The sequence below is a fragment of the Elgaria multicarinata genome, chromosome 17, assembly GCF_023053635.1.
Source record: "Elgaria multicarinata webbii isolate HBS135686 ecotype San Diego chromosome 17, rElgMul1.1.pri, whole genome shotgun sequence".
Classification (NCBI taxonomy): domain Eukaryota; kingdom Metazoa; phylum Chordata; class Lepidosauria; order Squamata; family Anguidae; genus Elgaria; species Elgaria multicarinata.
The window spans coordinates 12,642,094-12,664,935 of record NC_086187.1 but is presented as its reverse complement, the minus strand read 5'-3'; the positions used below and the strand labels follow the sequence as shown (position 1 = coordinate 12,664,935).

General features: G+C 48.9%; 1 protein-coding gene across 1 annotated transcript; it reads left to right on the top strand.

Annotated features, from left to right (window-relative positions):
- The first annotated feature begins 2,453 nt into the window (after positions 1 to 2,453).
- On the top strand, positions 2,454 to 22,616 carry CCDC78 (coiled-coil domain containing 78). Its single transcript, XM_063143265.1, has 15 exons — positions 2,454 to 2,531; positions 3,533 to 3,664; positions 4,254 to 4,340; positions 6,549 to 6,728; positions 9,245 to 9,418; positions 10,430 to 10,480; positions 11,446 to 11,534; positions 12,770 to 12,848; positions 14,037 to 14,162; positions 15,419 to 15,633; positions 17,261 to 17,435; positions 17,872 to 17,915; positions 19,820 to 19,886; positions 21,205 to 21,305; positions 22,471 to 22,616. Exons 1-15 carry the CDS (start codon positions 2,454 to 2,456, stop codon positions 22,595 to 22,597), a joined length of 1,725 nt encoding a protein of 574 aa, XP_062999335.1. The 3' UTR covers positions 22,598 to 22,616.
- The last annotated feature ends 226 nt before the right edge of the window (positions 22,617 to 22,842 follow it).

Genomic DNA, 22,842 nt, shown 5'->3' with positions numbered 1-22,842 from the left:
TTCACAAACTAGGTCCGTCTAGTCCAGTACTCTGTTCACACAGTGGTCCACCACTGCCCACAGGAAAACCACAAGCAGGACATGGGTGCAACAGCACTCTCCCACCCATGTTCCCCAGCAACTGCTGTATATTAGACTTACTGCCTCTGATACTGGAGATAACGGTCCGGAAGCTTCAGCTGGTACAAAACAGGGAAGCCCGTTTACTAACGGGGACTGGCTGGCGAGATCATATTACGCCAGTCCTTTTACAACTTCATTGGCTGCCAGTCCAGGTCCGGGCCCGATTCAAAGTGCTGGTATTGACATTTAAAGCCCTAAGCGGTTTGGGGCCAGGTTATTTGAAGGAACGCCTCCTCCCATATGTACCTGCCCGGACCTTAAGATCATCTACAGGGGCCCTTCTCCGTGAGCCCCTGCCAAAGGAAGTGAGGCAGGTGGCTACTAGGAGGAGGGCTTTCTCCGCTGTGGCACCCTGGTTGTGGAATGAGCTCCCCAGAGGTCCGCCTGGCGCCTACACTGTACTCCTTTCGTCGCCAGCTGAAGACGTTTTTATTCACTCAGTATTTTAACACTTAATTTTAACTTAAATTTAAAATATACTGTTTTAACTCTGTATTTTAACCTTATATCAATTTTGCTGCATGGTTTTATCCTGGTTGTGCTTTTTATATTGTATTTTGTATTTGTGCTTTTAACTTGTTGGTTGTTTTATGATGGTTTTAATTTTTGTGAACCGCCCAGAGAGCTTCAGCTATTGGGCGGTATAAAAATGTAATAAATAAATAAATAAATAACGTTCAGCCATCAGGACTCATAGCCATTGATAGCTCTCTCTGCGCCAGGAATTTACCCAACCCCCTTTTAAAGCCATCCAAATTGGTGGCCGTCACTACATCCTGTGGGAGTGAATTCCATAGTTTAACTCTGCACTTTGTGAAGAAGTCCTCCCTTTTATCCGTCCTGAATCTCTCACTAATCAGCTTCATGGGATGACCCCACTGGGTTCTAGTGTGAAAAATGTCTCCCTATCCACATTCTCCATGCTATTATACGTAACAGTTAAGATTCATATAGTGCCTTCAAGTGTTCAAAGCACTTTACATGCTTCAAGGTAGAGTTCAGTATTCCTGTCCCCATATCGCAGATAGGAAGACTGAGGCTGAGTGGCTTGCAGTGGCCTAAAAGCATTTAGTGAGTTGTGGGCCATCACTCTGCAATTCCATAGTTTAACTGCACGTTTTGCGAAGAGCCAATTTGTTCTCCATTGCTCCAAATGATAAGACCTGAATTAACAGAAACCTACCGACAGCACAAGCTATTCAACTGTGGCACACACTGCCCCAGAGGGTGGTGTACCCTTCTCCATTAGAGGTATTTAAGCAGAGGCTGGAAAGCATCCTACCTGGGATGCTGTAGCAATGGCTTTTCCTGCATCGGTAGAGGGATGGACTAGATGACCTTTGGGGCCCCTTCCAGCTCTATGATTCTCTGAGTGGGATAGGGCAGAGAATATGGTGATCAGGGAGCATCGTATCTCCACTCTAGGGAGCTTCTCACCTCCAACTTTTAAGGCACTAATTCAGTGTTGCTTCTCAATACACTACTTGGAAGTTATTTGGCTCTTTAAACTAATACCACATGGTAGGTAAATGGGGGAAAGACCTTCTTTGCGTTACAGAGACATCTGCTGGAGCTGGAATTAAAAAAAATGCACAAGTGCAAAACTCAGCTAATTTAGTGCATTTGGAAACCGTCAAATGCGAAGAAGGAATTTGCGAACGTTCTCACATCAAGTTTTGTTAACAGTAACAGAATGTACGGATGGAATGTTGGTCTGGGAGTTTCAAAACTTGCATTTCAGCCCAGAAAACCTCAAATCCACCACTTGTAGCCATTCAAACAGTTGCACCCTTCAAAATCAGCAATATTCTCTCTCCCCCACCCACCCCGGCCTTAGCTAGACCTAAGGTTTATCCCAGGATCGTCCCTGCCTGCTCCCGGGATATCCTGTGTGTCATTTACATGAACAGAGATGACCCCGGGACGATCCTGGGATAAACCTTAGGTCTAGCTAAGGCTCCCCTTTCCATTTTGGTGAGATTTTGCAAATCACTCTTTGTATTCCTGATTTTGACAGCATTCCTTCCAGCAACCCTCACAAGGAGTCAAATCTGGATCTCGCTTTAGCTTTCCATATTGCTAGAAAAGAGCTCGGCTTGTGTTCCCCACAGTACTTCCTGAGAGAGCCGGTGAGTCTCTTTCCCGTTCCACCTTTTTAAAAAGATGAAAGCCACACCTGCTAGCAACCTGAGTTGATAGCAACCCTGCCTGCGGAAGCAAGAGCTACTGGCACATACGTCGTGTTCCTGATACAGTTCTCTTTGGCTTCTTTCTGCCCTTCTTCCCTGCAGCTGATCTTCCTAGCCCATCATCCCCAGCCCCTGGACCACATGGACTTTGGAAGTGGCCCTGAAAACAGCAGCGTTAGTACCTTTCGAGAGCAGGTTCAGCGCCTCACCAATGAAAACGTAAGTGTCAAATGATTAAATGTGCCTTCTCTTGCTGTCCATGCAGGGCTGGTCCAAGCCACTTTGCTGCCTAGGAAAAAGGAAAGCGATAGGTGAGGGCTGGCACCCCAGTAGCGGCTTCACACCTTGAATAGCTTCTTTAGAGTTCTAAACGAAACCCGGAGCGGATTCACAGCCCCACTGACATCGGAGCCACCAGCCTCCACTGGAAATAATAACTAGAATCGAAATGGAAATACAGTATATCTCACCATACTGGGAATGACTGTGACCAGGTGACCTGGGTGCCTACCTGCACAGTCTACTGCTCAGGTGTTAACTGTGGATGGGAAACTTCAAGGCTCTTGGACTTTCCCGGTTCTTTTAGGGTTCTTTATGCTCGAACCGGACTTGGAGGGGACATACCTCAAACAGATGATGCCTTCAAACAGAGGGCTGTCCTTTAACATCCCTTTGAATGGAGGATGTCTCCAAATCTTAAATTGTGCCCTTTAAATTAGAGCAGTGGTTTCTAAATCTACAACTATACCTATAAATTAGCCCATACATGTTTTATGCCACTCAGTGGGGCTGTTCACACAACACGCTGATCCACACTCAGTGGTTGTGTGCGGGTTGTGGGTTGAACTGTGGATTAGCTCATTGTCTGAACCCAGAACACTTCCCAGAAGGTGGCTTATTAAACATGCAATGTGACTTGTTAACCACCCTGAACAACCCAACAACAAACCATGGGTTCTCAAGGTGGCATGTTTGAGGAAAACTAAGGAGTACGGCAAGGCTAACAAACCACTTAGTGGAAAATGTCCTGAGTTCAGGGGACACGCTAACCCACGGTTCAACAAACAAGCCATGGTTCAACAACAAGCCACACTTAACCACTGAGTGTGGGTTAGCGTTTTGTGCGAACGCAGGCTATGTCTTCTTATGTCCTCTTTGGGGGCAATGCGTAAGGGGTCACCCTAACTTTCAGTGGTGTAAGTTGTTTTCGCTCGGGGCAGGTTCAGCTGCTAGACCGAAATGAAAGGATCTATGGCAAACTTGGAGAGCTCCAGGAGAAAATGGGGCAGATGGCCGGCTCAAAGTCTGATTTGTCATCCAGGCTGATCCACAGCGAAGAGGAGAAACTCAAGGTAAGGCGTGGGCAAGCCCTCTGCACAGACACACAGGGCAGATAATAATTGTCCGCTTGTTTTGATCACGTGTTCAAAGCACTTCACACGCGATTGCGATATCTCAGTGATCCTTACGACAGCCCTCCGAGGCAGGCCAAGCTTTCTCTGGAAACAAACAACTCACAAAAAGCACATATAGCTGTTTTCTGGGGAAGCACAATACCGCAAATTATTGCATTAGAATCGGGCCTCGCATCCTGGTTTCGTGGGGCAAGAATAGCGTCCGATGATTTTTTGCATCCAGAAGTAGAAGGGAAACTTAATTTTCTTTAAATTTTTTACTCACTCAGTATTTTAACACTTAATTTTAACTTAAATTTAAATTTTACTGTTTTAACTCTGTATTTTAATCTTATAATCAACTTTGCTGTGTGGTTTTATCCTGGTTGCGCTTTTTATACTGTATTTCGTAATTGTGTTTTTAACCTGTTGGATGTTTTTTGTGGTTTTAATTTTTGTGAACCGCCCAGAGAGCTTCGGCTATTGGGCGGTATAAAAATGTAATAAATAAAATAAAATAAAATAAATAAAATTCTCACCCTCTCAGATTTCCAAGGACTTCGTTGATTTCCAGATTGAAACCAACAAAATGAGAGAGCAGCACGAAGCGGAAAACTTCGAACTGAAGAGTCTGGTGAGTCTGTTTTGGGGTGGATACCATGTTTCTAGTCCCTTTATACCAGGGTAGGTGACATGACCGCCTCCAGATATTGTGAACTACAACTCCTATAATCCCTGACCATTGTTCTTGCTGGCTGGGACTTACGGCCTCCACCTTTGCACCCTTGCTGCTGCAAAATTGCTGACCAAATTTGATAGTGTGGCAGCCCAGGCAAAAAAGCAGGGATTTCTCTTTAATGCAAGCCCAACTGGCAACGCACATCTTGTTCTAAAGCAAAAGGGCGCTCCCCGGAGGCAAATTTGGCAGTGGCAGGGAGTGGTGCAACCCACGGAGGGTTCCAGGGGTGGAGAATTGGCCTCCAGATCCCCTAGAAGTTGCAATTTCCATCTGCTTTATGGAATCAAGGAGGAGCCTTGGTAGGGCCAGATCCAGGGGGCTGCGTTGGATCCAGACTGAAGGCAAAGTGGTATTTGGTCAAAGGATCGAAAGACAGGCAGGCAGAAGGCAGGTATTCATCTAGAAAAAAAACCTGGGCAAAACTAGAATGTGTGGCAGAAGTATGAACTTGAGGAGGAGGAAGTGTCATGTCTAACCCTACTGCCCCTGTTTTGGGAGAAGATGTCTCAGGTAATCAATCAGATTCAGAACTAGAAGACGCAGCACCAGACACCAGCCAGCCTGTACCAGTGGGGGAGGAAGCTCTCACGGGCGATTCCCCAGCAGGGAGTCAGCCCTCTCCAGAGCTTATCTCCTCAAGGCCAAATCCTACACAGTGAGAAGTGAGCTTTCTTCCGGAGGTGAGCGTCCTGACAAGCTAGCTGATGCTAGGGTCCGCTGGAAGCTCAAACGCACAGGGCGGAAGGAAGGCGTGAGAAAGTCAGTTCAATTACGCCAGAACCTGCCTCCGCACCAGGCTTTCTGAAGTTAGGGGCATTTGAGAAGTAGCTTCCTATTCTTCTTGAGCGGACAATTGTCTTGCTTAGTTTGCATAGTTTTGCCTAGGGGGACTTTCCAAGAGGTTAGGCTCTCTTCAGGTAAAAGAGACGTTTGTTGCTTAATAAAAGCTTTGTAGATTACTTAGCAAACCTCATTTGCCTCCCATTGAAAGCAGGAGTTTTCTGAGAAACACGACAGCAAGGAAAGAAGGAAGGTCAGATTTTAATATTAGTAGGACTTGTCCACATATATTTTAAAGAACTGCCAATCCATTGTTGTTATTATGCTATTTATTTCCAAATATAAAAATCACACAAAAGCTAAGCTCTGTTGGTCATTCCAATGGCACATAAGCAGGCCTCCTTGGTAATGGCACCCACCTAGGGCCGGCCCTACCATTAAGCAGCGCGAGGCAGTCGCTTCAGGCAGCAGATGCTGCGAGGCAGCAGCAAAGTCTTGGAGGAGAGAGCTGTGTGCCAAGCAGCCTGCTCAACGCCCCCTAAGCTAGCCTACTGCCTTCAGGTGTGGGGGAAGATGCTACCTCATCGCCAGTGTTGAAGAAACAGTCCACTTGGCTTTTGTCCATGGAATGGGCAAGGGTGCCATCTTGTTCTCTGCCTCAGGCAGCAAAATGTCCTAGGCTGGCCCTGCACCTACCGTCCCACGAGATGTTCGAGAGGCAGAAACTGTGCCCAGCTTTAAACGCCTCTTGAAGACATATTGAGCCAGTGTGGTGTAGTGGCTAAGGTGTTGGACTGGGAATTGGGAGATCCGGGTTCTAGTCCCCAGTCAGCCATGGAAACCCACTGGGTGACTTTGGGCCAGTCACAGACACTCAGCCCAACCTACCTCACAGGGTTGTTGTTGTGAGGATAACATGGAGAGGATTATATATGCCGCCTTGGGCTCCTTGGAGGAAAAAAGGCGGGATATAAATGCAATAAATAAAATGAAATAAATAAACGTTGGTTTGTACAAGCATTCCCTGACTCCTCACGGACACCACTCCATTTTATTATTGTCTCTGTTGTAATGTTTTTAATCACTAATTATTTTGATTTCTTTTTATACTGTTATTACATTGGTTTTGTTACCGATTTAATGTGACCCGCTTAGAGATTTTTAGGAAATTATTTATACAAGTAGTATAAATAAATCAAATTTAAACAGCAAGTCATTACATTAAAATATTGTCCAACTCTTCCCACCCTTGCTACTCCTCGTGCTCAAAGCAGTATTTTTCTCCTTTCATGCACTTCCTCCCATGATTTTGTGCTTTCGCAGAACCTTGCCCTGGAAAACCGTATTTTGGAGCTTGAGCTTCGTGACGAAAAGACCGCAGGAGAGAGAGATGCCTTACGGGAGCGCCTCCATACCTTCGAGGCCAACCGCAAGGAGTTGGCGGATGAATACCTCGTATTGAAGAGCAATTATCTTGCGTTGGGCAAGGAACACGAACAGGAAGTATGGGCTACGGATGTATGAAGCCTCTGACATTCGTTCAAGAAGCCAACTAGCACCACACACACACAAAAAAGCCAGAATCTAGCCAGGATTTGGGGTTACTAGTCGGTACCTTGAATTTTATGAGCAAAGCAGGAATTTGGGGGTAAAATGTTCGTTTTAATGCACATCAATGTGCATGCTCGAACCTTTGAGCCCACGCATGTGCAGCCAGGCACCCTGTGATTGAGCTCAGCCCCAGTGGGTCATGCCTGTTTACTAGCTCTACTCTCCGTTATGAGTCTACCACGCTCTCCCCCCACCCCCCGGCCTTCTCAAATACCAGAATTTTGAAATCAAAGATGGCAACCTTAGAATAGTGGGCTCCTAATTTAAGGGGAGGGGTGTATTAGCAGGGCCGGCGCCAGACTATATTGCGCCCTAGGCAGGCGCGTTCTGAAGCCACCTCCCCGCTTGCTCACTCACCACCCCCTCACTCGCCTGCCCACCCACCCGCTCGCTCACTCACTGCTCCCCCGCCCGCTCGCCCGCTCACCTGTCCGCTCGCCGCCCCCGCCCGCTCGCCGCTCCGGCTCCCCCCTCGCTCACACGCTCCGGCTCCCCCCATTGCTCGCCCGCTGCACCGCTCGCTCACTCACCGCTACGGCTCCCCCCTTGTTCGCCCACTCACCGCCCGCTCCCTCCCGCTCCCGGCTTTGAAGCCAGGACGCTGGGGTTGGGGGGCGGGGCAGAGGCTTTGAAGCGGCGCGCCTGGAAGTGGCTTCCTGGCGCACCGTACTGAAGCCTCTGCCTTCAACCCCAGCGTCCTGGCTTCGAAGGAGCCAGGACGCTGGGGTTGGGCGGCAGCCGGGGCGGCGGCTTTGGAACAGCGCTCCCAGAAGCCACTCTAGGAGAGCAGCTTCTGGGTACGCTGTTCGGCGCCCTTGTCTGCTTGGCGCTCTAGGCAGCCGCCTGAGTTGCCTCTATGGCAGCACCGGGCCTGTGTATTAGAGCACATGCTGTGTATGTAAAACGTTCCAGGGTCAATCTCAGGTGAGAACACAAAAGCCTCTAGCATTAAGTTAGACAGGAATGGGCAAATTTGGGCATTCCACCCCTGCTCTGTCCAAGAACCACTCTTTCTGCTGGTGCCACAGTGCAGGCAAAGAATTCGTGGTTTGCTACCGAAAGTTGGTGATAAACCACAACACGGGTTCAAAAGGGGTACATTTAGTTTGAGAACAAGCAAAATTTGGCACAACCAAAGACGTCTTTATGACTATTCGGACATGATTTGTCTACTGCTTTGTGGAATATTTATGACTCTTTCTGAATCTGCATGCCTACTAATGGGCCTGTTTATGACTTTTTTTTTTTATGTCAGTGCATGAATGGATTTCTATGATTATATTTATATTTATGATCATTCATATATATATATATATATATATATATATATATATATATATATATATGTCTTTCTGGTGCTTTATTAGGAGTAGAGGTAATTCTTGCAAAAGGAATTAAGATGGCTATATGTAGGGAAGATAGGAGACGGGTTATAGCCTAGTCATGTAGATGTGTCGGTTTCTGCCTGAGTGAGAAGGAAATAAGATTGCTATATAGTTCTATGGTTAGTATTTGGATGTAAAGCTGTATTTGTACATGTAAGACCAATCTGATATTGGTTGGTGATACTCAGTGGAGGCTGGTGGCTACAGTGTCAGTGGGGCAGTGAATCTGCTCCAGGTTTCGGACAGAACCAGTCAGAACTCTACAGGATCAATCCAAGGTGCAGAGCAGCTTCCACTGAGACGGGCCCCTAAACCCGCGAAGTCCAGAATCTGAAATTATCTTGCTGCACCAGTGGATGCTACTCAGAAAAGCATCCTATCATAGAGCAACCCCCTGCTCTTATTTCAGACCACCGGATTTATGAGCAACTCTAAAGCTCTGCTCCTTGGATAGCAGCTTTGGAGTTCTGACTGGGTCTGAGAATGTTTAGCCTGGAGGAGAGAAGATTGAGGGGAGACATGAGAACCTTCTTCAAGTCCTTGAAAGGTTGCCACACAGAGGAGCGCCAAGATCTCTTCTCGATCCTCTCAGAGTGCAGGACAAGGAATCACGGGCTCAAGTTACAGGAAGCCAGATTCCGGATGGACGTCAGGAAAAACTTCCTGTCTGTTAGAGCAGTACGACAATGGAACCAGTTACCTAGGGAGGTCGTGGGCTCTCCCACACTAGAGGCATTCAAGAGGCAGCTGGACAGCCATCGGTCAGGGATGCTTTAAGGTGGGTTCCTGCATGGAGCAGGGGGTTGGACTTGATGGCCTCATAGGCCCCTTCAAACTCTACTATTCTATGATCAAAACCTAGAGCAGATTCACTGCCCCACTGGTATCGGAGCCACCAGCCTCCACTGGTGATAGGCATGCTTTGGGATCCAGAACTCCAGCATTCAGTCAGAAATGTGGGTAGGGAGAAAAGTTCCACCTCGTTCCCGATAAACCTGCTCTTTCGCTTGCTTCTGTTTGCAGGTTGCTAAGAACGAAGAGCTGAGTTTAGAGTTGCTCAACCTGGCCAATGCCATGAGTTCTCTGACCTACACAAAAAGCGACAGCCCCAAGGTCCGAGCTCGAGCTGAGGAGCCTTCGGCTGAGCTGGAGAGGGTGCGTGCTTTGGTCCGCCGTCTTTCTGCCCGCAAACTCAAGGTGTGCATCTTTGGGCCTCTCTGCGTTACAAACGTTTTGTTGTGAGATGGCGCCGCGTGATTATTGCTAAAGGGACCATCGCTATGGGTTCGCCTTCAAGCAAAGCTTGATCACAGCCTGGAATCTGACCAAAGAATATTAGGAGTCCTTAATGCAAGGAATGCAAATGAATTAATAGAAGGCTATTTGGGCTACTTTTGTTGAGGTTTATGTATAATGCTCAGAAAACCATTATTGCATCGAAATGGATCTATCTTATATAAGAACATGGTAGTGTAAGGCTTGTTACTCGGGATCTACCAGACCAGTTTTGCTCATTTTTGTTTTACACTGAAGCACGAGCAGTGTAGACATGCAGAAAATTTTGAAAGTTCGAAAGAATTCTAAGCTCGAGCTTTAATAATTAATTTCCTCCGCACTAACCAGGCAGGGCAGCCCCTCTGCCACTGGGATGACGGACAGCCCTCTTGGCCAATCCGTGTGGTGTGAAGGCAGGCCCTTGCAGCAGCCATGCAGTTAAGGGGGAGAAGGAGACGGAGGCCACTAATGAGGACACACAAGGGGCAAGGGAGGGGTGGGGCCCAGCGGCATGCAAATTTTGGAGGGGGGGATTCGCTACGCATGAGCCATATTTGAATTATTGCTCTGTGGTGACAAGACCCAGGGCTGAAAAAGGAGCAGGACTGCGAGCACCCATGGCGACATCGGCTTTACAATCTATATAGCTACATTTCCACCTTTTTTTGTTTTGTTGAAAATGTAAAATAAAATTAATTATAGCTAAAAACAACGACGATTCCTTAACACAGGGATGGGGAACGTGTGGCCGTCCAGGTGGCGGACTGCATCTCTTATTGTTCCACCACCGCTGGCCATGCTGGCTAGTGCTGATGGGAGTTGCAGGTCAAGAACATCTAGAGGACCATAGATTCCCCCACCCCTTCCTTAGTGGTTCAGGATGGCCAGGGAATCAGTCTGTCTCACGCGGCCTTCTGTGTCTTATTGCCCTAGCCAGAAGATGTGGTCGCTTCGGAACATGAACGGCGGAAACTGGAGAGAACCGTGAGTGGGCAAGTGTGTAGCTCCCCCAAGAAAGATGTTCCTAGCAAAGGCTCCTTGCCTTTGCATCAGCTTAAAAAGGCAGGCGTAGGCCTCTTCCAGACCACTTGACAGACAGGGGCCTTTGGCCTTTCAGCAATGCTCCTGTCCAAACATGGCGGCACTGCTCAGCCCACCAGGATGACGCTTCAGTCTGGACGATCCTTCTACAACACCCCCTCCACACACACACCCTTTCTCTGACAGGTTCCCACAGAGAGCTGCTTCTTTCCAAGGCTGAAGCCAGTAGATGGATGGGGAATAAGGTAACTTCCCCTGGCTCCACTCTGAGAACACCGACAGAGACAAGCTTACACAGATTCTAACATTCCAGAGGCCAAATAGGCTGAAAAGCCCTCCAGACTACTTCTAATTAAATCTTAGCTAATAACGACAAGGACACACAGCAGTGCTGAAAATATCCCTGATAGCTGGCGACCATGGTGGGGAGAAGGCAGACTCACTGAGGGAAGGGATTGGGCCCATGGGCCTTCCAAAACCTGGAGCCGGCACTGTTCGCCATATTTGGGACCCAAAGAAATTGAGATTAAAAGCAGTTGAACATGGGAGAAACTGAAACTGACAGATTCCATCCATCTAGACCCAGGCTTTGAGTGCTTAGCTCTTAAAGCAAAGGTCTGAGGTCCAGGCCTTGACATCTCCTGGTAGGGTTGGGAAGAGCCTCCTGTTTAAAACCCTAAAGAGTTGGTGCCAATCAGTGTAGACCAGGGGTAGGCAAGCTGGACCCTCTAGATGTTTTGGACCACAACTCCCATCATCTTCGACCACTGGGCATGCTGGGTGTAGTCCAAACATCTGGAAGGCACCAGGTTGTTTACCTGGGAGATGGACCATTGTCTGACTCCATAGAAGGCAATTTCCTAGGATCTTACAACCTGCCAACCTTTTTTCTCTTCCTTCCCGACCAGCTATTTGGAAACCAAGATCACATCGCCATGGAGATGGAAAAGATGAAAGAAATGTACAACTCCCAGCAACAGAAATTAGAGGAGAGAATGTGAGTAAGACCATATCTGGCTAAACGGCAAGGGCTCAGCATTCTCCAACCAGGTACCCTCCAAATGTGTTGGACTGCAACTCCCAGAATTCCTAGCCAGCATGGCCAAAGGGAATTCTGGGAGTTGCAGACCAACACACCTGGAGGGCACCAGGTTGAGGGAGGCTGTGCTAGAGTGTATCTGTGCTGCAAACTTTTATTGGTATTCTAACACTCTAATTATCATGGCTTCCCCTAAAGGATCCTGGGAATTGTAGAATTGTGAAGGTGCTACGAATTCGCTTTCACAGAACTACAAGTCCCAGGGTTCCCCAAGAAAAGGGAATGAAAGCTACACCAGCTGCACTCTGTTGTACAGAAAATATGCCTGTGGGCCTTTCTACATGCATGCTGGGGAGAAAAGGGGGACAGAAACCTTGTTGATATTTTCCTTAAGGTGACCCTATGGAAAGGAGGACAGGGCTCCTGTATCTATACAGTTGTATTGAAAAGGGAATTTCAGCAGGTGTCATTTGTATATATGGAGAACCTGGTGAAATTCCCTCTTCATCACAACAGTTAAAGGTGCAGGTGCCCTGCCCTCTTTTAAATCTGGTCACTCTAGTATAGCTCCTGCAGCTTTAACTGTTGTGATGAAGAGGGAATGGTTCTCCATATATACAAAGGACACCTGCTGAAATTCCCTTTTCTATGCAACTGTTAAAGATACAGGAGGCCTGTCCTCCTTTTCATATGGTCACCCTAAAAAATTCCCTGCTTTAGCTATTGCCACTACATTTCTATTTTTTCCTTCTCGGCCACGAGGGCTAGAAATTTGTGGATTGAAAAAAAAAATGAAAGCAGGGATTCCCAGAAAGCCTTCATTCCCTTTTGTGTTCCTTTACACAGGCAAGAGGGAGAAAGCAAGCCATGTGCTCCCAGCAATGGAGGAAGGTCAGAGAGAGAGAGAGAGGGGGGAGGGGGAAAGGAAGGGGAGGAGCAGGAAACCACACTGTAGGCTATAGAGACCTGAACGCTAGCTATGCTCCAAATTCCCATGCATTAACTAGCTAACTGCAACACTGCCCCCTTCCTGCCACTCGCAGGCGAGGTTGCGATATTCCCAACTCACTTGATAGGGTTGGACATTCATCGCGGCACTCTGCAAGCTGAAGCACCCCCTCGCCGTCACCTAGATCATGCCAGGACAAGAGTTCCAGGGGTAATGGTGGACACCATGTTCTTTGTGTGCACAGGGTGACCATGGGCAAGGAACTGCAGGAGGCCAAAAAAGCCATTCGGAACACGCAGCACAAGCTAGCGGAGCAGTCGGCGGTAAGAAGACCTCAGCAGTGCTTAGGTTGCAAAAAAAGGGGGGGTGGCAGAGGGAAGATGGCAGGGTGCACACCTGGCAGTGGAGAGTCAGAGCTGGACTATAAAGTTAACAGGACAGATCGATATATGTGGGGGGAGGGAGGGTTAGAAGACACATTTTGGCTTAAGACCCTGAAAACAGTTATTGGATAAAAACAAATAATTAAAAAAAGAACCATACAAGTCTACAAAAATTAAAGCAGCAGTAGATACAATCAGTACCTATGATAGCATGATGAGGACTAGCATCTTGATTGATGAAAGAAATAAAGACAGAATTTAGACAAATGGAAGGAAGGATGGCTGAACAAGTTGATTTTTAGCAACCTTCTAATCGGGGCTGGGGAAACTTTAGTTTTGGCCTGAGGGGCACATTTCCTTTGGGGAAATCTTTTAGGGGTCACATGCCACGGGTAGGCACCCTCCTCCAGCTCACCCACCCCTTAGGCCGGCCTTGATCAGAGATAATTACAGGGATGCAGGCCATCCACGGAGGATTCGGTGACGGTGGGAGGTGCTGGCCACGTGTCTTACTCCGTGACTCTCTTAGCATAGAGAGTGGGGGGATGCGATCAGGGCGTGCCCTGCCACTGACACCATCTGACCCATGGAGACCAGCTAGGGAGCAATCCAGCCCTCCCCCTTAATCTGATGCTGCACCCCTTTCTTACACTCAATGGTGTAGCAGTAAATTTTGAAGTGCAGGCATGCAGCGTGACAGTCTACGCCGCTACGGAGAGTCCCAACATTCAGGCAGCTGTGTTCATCCATCCCAGTGAAGCAATTCTAGCAACTCCCAGCTCCATCAAGCAGGTCTTTGCTAAAGCTAATGGGTCTGAACTGCCCGTTCGAGACCAAACCATCCGGGAAAAAAACATTTTGCGTTACAAGGAACAATATATTGCTGGGAAAATTCTTTTCTTTCCAGCTCCTGTGAAGATGGCAGCTAAGCTCAGAGAGAACAGGGAAGCCTGAAGGGGGGTGGCTGATGACATCAGAGTTCCTGCTAATAGAAAAGTGCCGGGCCTGCATCGCTGTGAGCCCTCGCTCCACTACACCAGTGCCTACACTCTTATTTTGAATGTAAGATGTGTCATTATACAGAGCCTGGTAATTATTAGGACAACCATTTGTCTGCTTGGACCATAGGTCCTGCTCTCATCTCAGAGCCAGCTCCAAGAGGTAGAGGCAGAGAATTCGCGGCTGCAGCTGCAGCTGAAGGAGCTAAATGAGGAGTACCGGTCAAGGCTCATTCAGTACATCACGGACTTGGCGGTAAGCATTTCCTTCTGGAGCGGGCAGCAGACGACGAGTGCGAGTCCAGGTCTTTTCCCCTCCCACCCTCCCAAAATCAAAAGCCAAGTTCTGCAAGAATAATAACCTAAACCGTTGCCAAGGTAGACTCAATATTTACAAATCGGAAGGATTTGGATTTATCTGCCTATTTGGCATGAAAAGTGAAGTTCTGCAGTATTCCCGGCATTCCTATTGTAGGACTTTTTTTCATTCTAAACCCGCATAGGACTGCACTCTTAGTTGGATATGGCTGATGTCTTCAAATCCAAGCCTTTGGTGATGATCATAAACAAATTTAAGGAGGTTTGGTACCTGGGAAAGAGGGGTTCTACAGGTACCTGACCTGTAGGTACATCGGAAGCTGCTTTATGCCAGCTCAGGCACCTTGGTCCATTTAACCCGGTATTGTTTGTTCTGCCTGGCAGAGGATCTCCAGCCAAGAAGAGTCTTGTCCACATTCTTTCTGCAGAAGAGCCCAGATCCAGTCCCTGGAATCTCCACTTTAACACATCTCTCTCTGGGGAGCCACAGCCAGCCCGAGTAGGCAGTACTGGGTTTAGATCAGGGGTGTTGAAGTTCTTTCAGCCTGTGGGCCGCATTCCATTTTGAAGAAGATCTTAGGGGCCTCCTTCTAGGAGTGGGCGGAGCTAAAGTCAAAGGGGCGGGCCCAAAATACCAACAGCCAGTACCTAGTCCTTAAGAGGGGAGGGAAAAGGGGAGGGAAAATCTGCAGAGAAGATGGGAAACTACCAAATCAGCAGTGGTCGAGACCAGGAGAAGGGGGTGTCGGAGGCAGGGACAGGAGAACTTCAGGCCTGTGGGCCATCAAGGAACCTTACAAGGCTGGATTGAGAGCCAAAATGGGTCCAATTTTGGCCTGAAGTTCTCCACTCCTGGTTTAAATGGACGAACAGCCGGACCTGGTGCAAAGCAGCTTTCTGTTTTCCAATACTATCCAGTGCAGAGCATGGCAGAATAACCTGGCCCTCAATGGAAGTTGGAAGGAAGGCAATCTGAGAGAGACAGTGCAGATCAGGGACTCATGGAGAGAGACAGTGCAGATCAGGGACTCATGGAGAGAGGCAGTGGGCAGCTTCTTCCGCACGTAGGTCCTTAGGGGTCATGAGAGCCTTTCCTTGATGCATCTGACATGGCAGGCTCGCGTGTCCTCATCCGCACAGTCTGGGAACAGCTCCTCTAACGTGTGAAGCTCCCCTGCATGTGTGTGTTTCAAGGAATACATCGACAGCAAGACAGCTGCTGCTCCAGCGGGGACCAGCAAAGCGCCGTCGGAGCCTGCTCGTATGAAGCGCTTTGTGGACAGCATGTTGAAGGACATCCGGGCTTCCTACAAGTCTCGGGAGGAGCAGCTGGCCGGAGCCGCTCGGGGCTACAAGAAACGCATGCAGAACTTGGTCAAGAGGCACGAGGGCCTGTTGATTGCATACAGGTAGGGGCAGAGGCGGTCTGGGAAGTTCGCGACCCACGTAGCACCAGCAGTTAAATCCTAAGGAGTTCGGAGCTGTGAGGGTAAAGCCTTTTTGGAAGTGAACAACATAAAGAGAGATGTGCCGGATGAGAGCAAACGCCTATCTAGACCCGCATTGTGTCTCCACAGAGGCCAACCAGAGGCCCCGAGGGGAAATCCACAAGCAGAAATTGCTGGGGAACCTGGGCCCTTCCTGGTGATTTGGCCTACAACTCTCATGATCCCTCACCGTAGGCCATGCTGGATGGGGCTGATGCGAGTTGTAGTACCTCTCCAGACGTTTTCGCTTTCACGTTGCCCAGCCCTGGTCTAAAGGCTACATCATGCATTAATCTCTAGAAGGGGGTAGTTCACGAAGCAACTTCTGGCATTTTAGGAGCGAAGAAATGCGTGGCACCCTAAGCTTTTGCGGACCTGGGCCCACTTTGCGAGATGCATGAAACAGTCACCAAAGGGATGAGTTGTCTTCCCAGGGGTGCCGTGTCTTAAGGGATGTATGATGGCTCAGGAGGAGAGCCGTGGACAGCGGAGATGCCTTCTGGAGCATTGGGAGCCCAGCAGGCCACACTGGCCCCGCACGTGGGGGGTTCTGCACCCCTGCCCTATGTCCTAATAAATTCATTACAGATGTTCAAGGCGGCCCAAAACTCTGCTGCTCCTTTGCTGCAATAATGTGACCACTCCTCTGGGATTGGTCTTGTTGAAAGGGTCAGACAAAGCATGGACCCCGGGCCGTGTGGATTTGATACAAAAAATAACCTCATCCTCCATCGAGAAATGCTAAGATCGGCAGCCTCTATACATTTTACAATTAAAACAAATTTGTTTATATTTTCTTCATTTGCCTAGTTGATCCTGGCTAGTCCCAGGAGAAGCAAAATGTTTGGGGCTAGCACAGTTCTGCCTAGATCAGCCTTCTCCATCTTGGCGCCTTCTGGATTTTTTTGGGACTGCAACTTCCATCAGCCCCAGCCAGCACAGCCAATGGCCAGGGATGTTGGTAAATGTTCTCCCAAAACTTCTGGGAGGAACCAAGTTAGGGAAAGTTGTCTGAGATGAATGCTTCCCATTGGCAGTTGAATTATTAAGCATTGCAGGAATTGCGGCAAATGTGCTGTTAGTGAATCCACCTCCCTGCCAAGCCTAAGGGCTGATCGGTGGAAACAACTTTCTGCTAAGCCTAAGGGCTGATCGGCAGATCCACCTCTCCGCTAAGCCTAAGGGCTGATCGGCGGATCCATCTCTCCGCTAAGCCTAAGGGCTGAGCAGTGGATCCATCTCTCCGCTAAGCCTAAGGGCTGATCGGCGGATCCACCTCTCCGCTAAGCCTAAGGGCTGATCGGCGGATCCACCTCCCTGCCAAGCCTAAGGGCTGATCGGTGGAAACACCTCTCCGCTAAGCCTAAGGGCTGATTGGCGGATCCATCTCTCCGCTAAGCCTAAGGGCTGAGCAGTGGATCCATCTCTCCGCTAAGCCTAAGGGCTGATCGGCGGATCCACCTCTCTGCTAAGCCTAAGGGCTGATCGGTGGAAACGCCTCTCCACCAAGCCTAAGGGCTGATCAGTAACCCCTCCAGTTGGTTGACAGGATGCAGCGTGAACAGATCCGGTCGCTGGGCAGTAACGACATGGATCCGGGTCCAGCAGAACACCATTTCACCATCACGGACGCAGAGCTGTTGACAAGCACCACTCAAGAGCTGAATCGGCTACGGGAGGACAAAGTCAGCCTGGAGGGACAGCTGCACGAACTACAGATGAAGGTGAAACTGGCCGGACGACCTAGGTGGTGGTTGGTTGGTTTTTTCTGGTGGAGGATGCGGGCAGGGGCGGGAGTTTCCAAGAGGATACATTGAACCCCTGAAAAAGAGGAGCCACCGGGTATTCCAAGTCAGGGTTGGACAAAGGTTCTGGTCAAGTGGGCTGCAGCCCCAGCCTGAGCCCTAGGTTGGCCAGAGAATAGAGAGGAGCATCCTGTATTTGAAAGCCGTCCCTGGTTTAAAGATAAGGAACCGTAAGAATTGCTACCCATCAATAGTTTGCATCTGAACAGGCAGGCACAGACGTCACTTGGTCACAGTCCCCCATACTATGGCGACATGCACTGTATTTCTAATTCTAACAATGCCTTTCAAGCAGACGTTCTGATCAAATCCACCATTTATTATTAACGATTCCTTTAACAAATTTGCCTTGCAGGTAAAGCTAAGTGAAAATGTCGCCGCAGGGACGTCGCCTCCCCAGTGAGTACCGTATATTATTGGATGTGATTGTTCGAGGCTATCCGAAAAATTTCCTCTCTCTCACGGGGTGACCAGGTATAAAGGAGAACCCGCTCACCCCCACGCATTTAAGAGTTGTGTAGAAGAAAGAATTTCAGCAGGTGCAGCTCAGATCTCTTTTCTGCATGAGAAATGATGCTGAGACACCCATGTCCTCTTTTTTTGGGGGGGGGGGAGTTGCACTGGTTATCGTAGGGATATCAGCAACTGGAAACCCGGGGGGGGGGGCTGGACACTCCCCTCTCTCCATCCACCACTGTGTTTTAGAAATTCTGCAAAATTTCCTGCATGCTGAAATACAGAAAAGACCTTTTTCCTTTCTCCTGGATTTTCAGCAACTCACATCCCCTCTGGAGGGAGCCCTTGCTATCCCAAAGCAGCTTCTATGTATGCAGACCAGAGCACAATGCATTCCACCATTCATACCGTCCTTTCTATACGGCAGAAAGAATTTCCCCGAACATCAAATGTGACCTATATTTTGCTTATGCAGTCCCAGGACAGACTAGCAAGAACTTTCCCACGGCTCGCCTGCCCGTTTCCTCACAATTAGATCACCTATCCTCACGCCTTAAGCCACCGCGGTGAAATAAGTGGATTTAACCATAAGCACAAAACGAGAATTAAAAATAAAAACAAAAATGCAAGAATTGGCATTTTGGGGAGGGGGGCATTTCGGGGTTTCTCACCAGACGAAGCCCTACTGTCATGCAGAATGCTTTGCTTGTGCAGTAACTGGGATCGCTAATGTCATTTTGTAGTCGGTCCTTTGACCACCTTTGGGGAAGACAAAGGGCTGGTTCCATTGGTCCATGTAACTCAGAACAGTCTACAGCCCAGAGAGCTCCAGCTATTGGGCGGTATAGAAATGTAATAAATAAATAAATAAATAAATGCAGCGTCCCGCAATCTGTTGTCCTCCAGAGGTGTTGGAGTACAACCCCCATCTTCCTCAGTCAAAACGGCCATGGTTCTCTCCAGGGCTATAGGTGGGAGTCTTCCCTAGTCCTACCAGATGTTGAGGATCCATGCAAAGAATGTGTTCTACAACGGAGCTACAACCTTTGGGCAAAGGTTGTCTTCAGGGGGCATCTTCCTTGAATGGGTCCACCACCACCTCTTAAGCACTGCCCTGCATGCGCCATCTTGGTCTCGACCCAACCAGTGTGGCTTCCAAGGAGAGGGCAAGACCAGTGGAGGCTGCTGTTCTTCTCCTTGCTCCTGTCACTGGGTGGTAGGGCTCAGCAAGGTCAGCCGGAAAGGCAAGGGCAGTAAGGAACAGCAGCACCACCAGGCCCCTTGCCTAGGCCAATGCCCAATCATGCCAACCCCCAATGCCGGCCCTGTAGCCCCAGGGATGGAGGGACATAGATCCACAACGCAGCAGCTCAGGAACAGTTCACGCTTCCCACCAAGGTGGGTTGGGGAACCTCAGACCTCAGGGCCAAATCCAGCCCTTCTGGGGTTCCCAGGACAGCTACACCTTATTTTTTCAGACTGCAGTTTTTCAGTGTGCAGTTTTTCTCCATTATGAATGGTTAAAATGCTTCTTCTCAGTTATTAGGAGGAAGAACATGAAACTGCAATAGGCGTGTATTTTGCCTTTGGCTCCTTTGGGTCCACCCCCTTTTTCTTCGGCACCGCCCACCACTGGAATGCGGGCCCTGATAGCTTCTCCGAAATTGAATTCGCCCCTCCGCCTGAGAGAGGCTCCGCCACGCCTGCTGCAAGAGCAGGAGGCGGAGGGAAGTGAGCGTGCAAACTGACAGCAGGCCGCTGCGGCTCTTTTGAATTCACACCTGCTTTTTCCTCCCTTTTTCCTTTGCATTTTTAAAAACTGTTTTTTTTTTTTTTTAATCCCTTAGTATGCCGGATGAGGCTGGCTGGGCCGAACTCAGGAAGCAGCTACGGGAATTCACTCACACCACCCAGGTAAAACGTTCCGATAGCGTCACAACGCTGAGGGCGTCGATGCGAGCGGCTTTTGGGCGGATTCGCTTTTCCAAGCGTGCCTCCTAGCAAATAGGCCTACATCCCAAAAGGCCAGATTTTGGGCATCGAATTTAAAGTTAACTCAAGTTAAGCGTGCGGGAACGGTGAGGTACCAATTCATGCCTGCGCTTTTCTCTCCTTCACATAATTGCCATATTTTGTCAACAATGGAAAGCATACACACATTTTCAAATATCATTTCCCCCTGAAAAATACCTTGTTCACATCAAGGTCATACCTGAGGGGATGTTCTCCAGTCCAGAACCACTGAAGTCAGTAGCTGGAACTGAAACTGGGAGGAAAGTATTAAGTAATTAATTACATTTCTATACTGCCCAGTTGCTGAAGCTTTCTATTACTGCTCTATTCACCCAGCAGAAGTAGGCTGGTTCTCCTAACATTTATACCAGGCCCGGCCAATCCAACATCTGGGAGATGACTGCTTTATATGTTGGAGTGTGTCAGGGGTTCCCTTCTATGTCCTGTACTTCTTGAGCAACTCTTTAAGGATCCTTTGCCTCCTTAAGAGTCCCATGTGCCTTCTTTTCCCCAGTAACGAAGGGTTTAGGCTGTAGATGTGGGGTGATTGGCACATCAGACACACAACAGTTTACTAATATATTAAAATGAGCAAATTACAATTAAAGGTATTTAGTCAATAGAGCTGAGTGATATAAAAGGCAAAAATGCAAGTTCTTTTACCCTAAGCTGCACCTAGACTTCTTCAGGCAGCTTCTTTCTGCTCCTTCCTCATGCTCTGGTCTTTTGTGACTCTGCCCTGGCTGGATCTCTTTCTTTTTATATCCTCTTTTCCCAAAACAGAAAGCGTTGCTTCAGTCTTGAAGAAATGAAACTTAACCAGAGAAATGAAGCTTAACCAGGAAAATGTATCTTAACCAGAGAAATGAAGCTACTCCAAGGCCTGACTTTATTACATTCCATCTGTAGGGCTCAAACCTTCACAGAGTGGTTCTGCTGCTGTGCTTCTCCTCCGGTTATTTTATAGTTAGGCCAGGGAAACTGTGGCCATCTAGATATCGTTGGGCAGCATTTCCTATCATCTCTGACCACTGGCCATTTTGCCTGGGGCTGATGGGAGTTGTAGTCCAACATTACCAGGAGGGCACCTTTTTATGGTCCAATTCTACTGTTTGGTTGTTAACCTTATGAGCCCCTATGAGAGGCCTATAAATATCTACCCATCCGTCAAAGATCTCCCATCATTCCTGCCTCTTGGGTTGTCTTCCCACAAGCTCAGGTGGAGCTGGAAAGGGAGAGAAGCCAGCTCCTAGCACGGGCGATGGTGGCAGAAGAGCAGGTCACTGAACTGCAGGAGTACGTGGACAAGCATCTTGTGAGGTGAGTCCAGAGGTCCTTTTGGACTACTGAAACCTGTCTTTCTGCTCCAGTAACCTCATGTCTAGCGATCGTAATGACATTAACGTTTTGTGTAGCACTTTCAAGGATTCAAAGAGCTCGGCATGCGTTGTCTAGTTGTAATCCTGAAGACAACCCTGTAAGGCAGGTCAGAATTATTTCCCCCTATATTGCAGATGAAGCGGGTGGACAGAGGCTGAGAGAGGTTGGCTTGCCTAAGGCCACCTGGTAAGATCATGGCAGAGGTGAAATTAGAACTAGGGACTTCCTGATTTGTAGCTTAGGACGCAATTTTACGCATATTTAGACAGGGAAAAGTCCTACAACTCCCAGCATGGCCCAGCCAGCATGTGTAAGGTTGCGGCCTTCGTCTTTTTGCCATGACGCTGCACCAGCTCACTAGAGTTCTTTAAGGCTCCCCCTTGATGGCCGTCCCCTCTTGTCTGGAAAGTCAGATGAGGCACCAAGTCCCTGTGCCTCCGAGTCAGGCTTTGGCCCACAGGCCATAGGAACCAGGGGAGGCTGGGGGTCAGGGTACCAGAGGAGGCAGACAAGGAAGCCATCTTGTTCGACAGTTGCCATCGGATTTCTCAGGAATGAGGAAGCCAGCCTGACGCAACTTCTATAAAGCTAGCCAGGCCCCTCTCGGTTCAAGTCACCTGGTCCAGTTGGGCTGAAAAGCAGCTGTGCTTTCTGTGGCCACGGATGGTGCTGCGGTGCAGTGGAGACCAGCCGGAGAGCTCCCTCTGCCCGAGAGCAGCTCAGGGCTTTGGGAGGCAGAGAAGGAAAGAAGGAAGGGGCCTGGATCCTGCAGCCCAATTTGCAGCCCCTGGGAGCAGCGGTCAGAGGAGGAAACTAGACAGATGCAAACTCCGTGGTCCAGAATCTTCCTGGTCCTGGGAGCCAGGTAACCTTGGCGAGGCAATGGCATCTATACAGCCCCTACCCGTTAAGGAAAGACACAAGTAGGTTTATTCCTCGGTTAGTTTCCTACCATTTGCTGGTCTTACAGCTCTTTTTTTTCTGTGCTCTAGTTACTTGTCACCTCGCCAGCCGGGCACCTGATGTCAGATTTTATCAGGCCCCCGCAAGGCGTTGAGTGCAGCAGCGCCGGCTTCACGCTGCTTTCGCCATGCCTGTGTTGCAGGTACAAGCAGGAGATATTGAGGCTGCGGAAACTCCTCGGAACAGACGGCCCTCGAGCGTTTAGCGCCGGGACTTCAGATGCCGCGGCGATTTCGAAAACCAAGAGGAATTTCAGCAACGATATGTAATCTCTGCGTCACAAGCTACAGGGACGTCCTTGTAGCATCCTCAAGAGGACCGGCCTCTTGGCTGAACGGCAACCAGATTGCAACATTTGGTATACTTCTGTCCTCCCAGAGCGGATGCCAGGAAGCAAGTAGCTCAAAGCAGTTTTTCAGTAATTATATTTGCTTTGATTTTTATCCTGCTCTTCCCGTCCAAGGAAAGCTCACTCAAGAGTGGTGCACAAGGTCGTTTCCCCGCACCATCCCAT

Excerpts from the sequence above, each read along its gene's own strand:
- CCDC78 (XM_063143265.1), top strand. The coding sequence starts at position 2,454 with ATGGACTTTGGAAGTGGCCCTGAAAACAGCAGCGTTAGTACCTTTCGA. Across the intron at positions 4,341-6,548 it reads ACTTCGAACTGAAGAGTCTG|AACCTTGCCCTGGAAAACCG; the intron begins GTGAGTCTGTTT and ends GTGCTTTCGCAG. Across the intron at positions 21,306-22,470 it reads GTGGACAAGCATCTTGTGAG|GTACAAGCAGGAGATATTGA; the intron begins GTGAGTCCAGAG and ends CCTGTGTTGCAG.